The sequence below is a fragment of the Gracilinanus agilis genome, chromosome 3 (genome assembly GCF_016433145.1).
Source record: "Gracilinanus agilis isolate LMUSP501 chromosome 3, AgileGrace, whole genome shotgun sequence".
In the NCBI taxonomy this organism is placed as follows: Eukaryota; Metazoa; Chordata; class Mammalia; order Didelphimorphia; family Didelphidae; genus Gracilinanus; species Gracilinanus agilis.
In genome coordinates, this window is record NC_058132.1 from 88,694,671 (window position 1) to 88,695,941 (window position 1,271).

At 36.3% G+C, this 1,271-nt stretch overlaps 1 protein-coding gene across 1 annotated transcript in view; it reads left to right on the top strand.

Moving 5' to 3' along the window:
- The window catches only part of LOC123241135 (olfactory receptor 56A4), a 10,716-nt gene extending 9,768 nt beyond the window's left edge, over positions 1-948 (top strand). Inside the window, exon 2 of the mRNA XM_044668837.1 lies at positions 833-948. Coding sequence (XP_044524772.1) covers positions 833-948 — 116 coding nt within the window. The remainder of the gene's footprint in view (positions 1-832) is intronic.
- Positions 949-1,271: the final 323 nt, after the last annotated feature.

A 1,271-nucleotide genomic window follows, 5' to 3' on the forward strand; every position in this document is an offset into this window, starting at 1 on the left:
AGAGAGAGAGAGAGAGAAAGAGAGAGAGAGAGAGAGAGGGGGGGGGGCGGGAGACACAAACACACTTTAAATCTTCTCAGAGGAGCAGGTGCAAGATGGAGGGAGATACATAAAAGTAAAGAAAAAATGAAAAGGCTGAGATATGACAGAGAAATAACCATAGAAGAAACTCAAAAAAGAGCAAAAACAAGCAATAATTTAAAATTAATTCAAGTTTCACACAAGGCAGGCTACTCTGATTTTGTATTAGTATCACTTAGAAATATCTGAGATTATTGTAAGATATTCTGATGAACTTGTCTCTTTCACAAATGCATGTACTCTCCGACACTATGGGGTCATCTGGATTTGTATCACGTATTAGTAAAAGGATGAAAGAATTTTAGAACTAGCTAACACTGAAGACCACTGTGGTCTTAAGATTATTGAAACAAATGACATTACTCTCAATTTTTAGATGACAAAGTCTTGGAAATACAACCTTAGGTGGTTTAAAGGGATACTCTTTAGGAAAAAAGAATTGTAAAAAAATAAAATAAAACAAAATACACCATTTTAACTGAACTGAACTGTCATTAGATTTCTTAATTGTGGTTTGCTAAAAAAATGTCATCCTCAAGTGAATCTTTGCTGGAGAGTTATTGCCCTAAACAATAAATTGTGTATTAATCAGTTCAGAACAGTAGTGTGTAATTCTTTTCCTCTGACTTCACACTCTCTGGGTGGGCAGATGGAGCCAGTGCAGGCAAAGAATGATTATTCAGGAAGGTGGAAAGGAGGTTGGGTGAGTGGATGACTTTTCTCACACTCACTCTTTCCAACGTCTTTGCAGAGGGGCTAGAATCTGGGCCACCACCTGCATCCCTCCAAGAGCAAGGCAACTGGTATCTCCTCAACCCTATGGTACACAGAGGCACCACAGAGCTGCAAGATGTCCCCTCTGATTGAAACAGTTTTTACTGGTTTTACCAGCACACTTCTAAAAATGATTTAAACAATATAAATGGAAAGAACAACAATTAAATTGTCTAAATTGTTGGAAGGGGTAGGAGCCAATTGTTGGGGACCCAACTGGTCAGTGTTTTTGGAACTCAATAGATTAGGTCAAAAGAATTGCCGAAGTAACAAAAAACCATAAAATATTTCAATTTTCTAGAAATATACAAAACTCTCATGAGGAAAACTAAACAATAGAAGTAATTAGAGTAATATAGCAAATTATAAATTAAACTATATAGCTAAAGCAACACCAGTCAAAAATCCAATTAGAT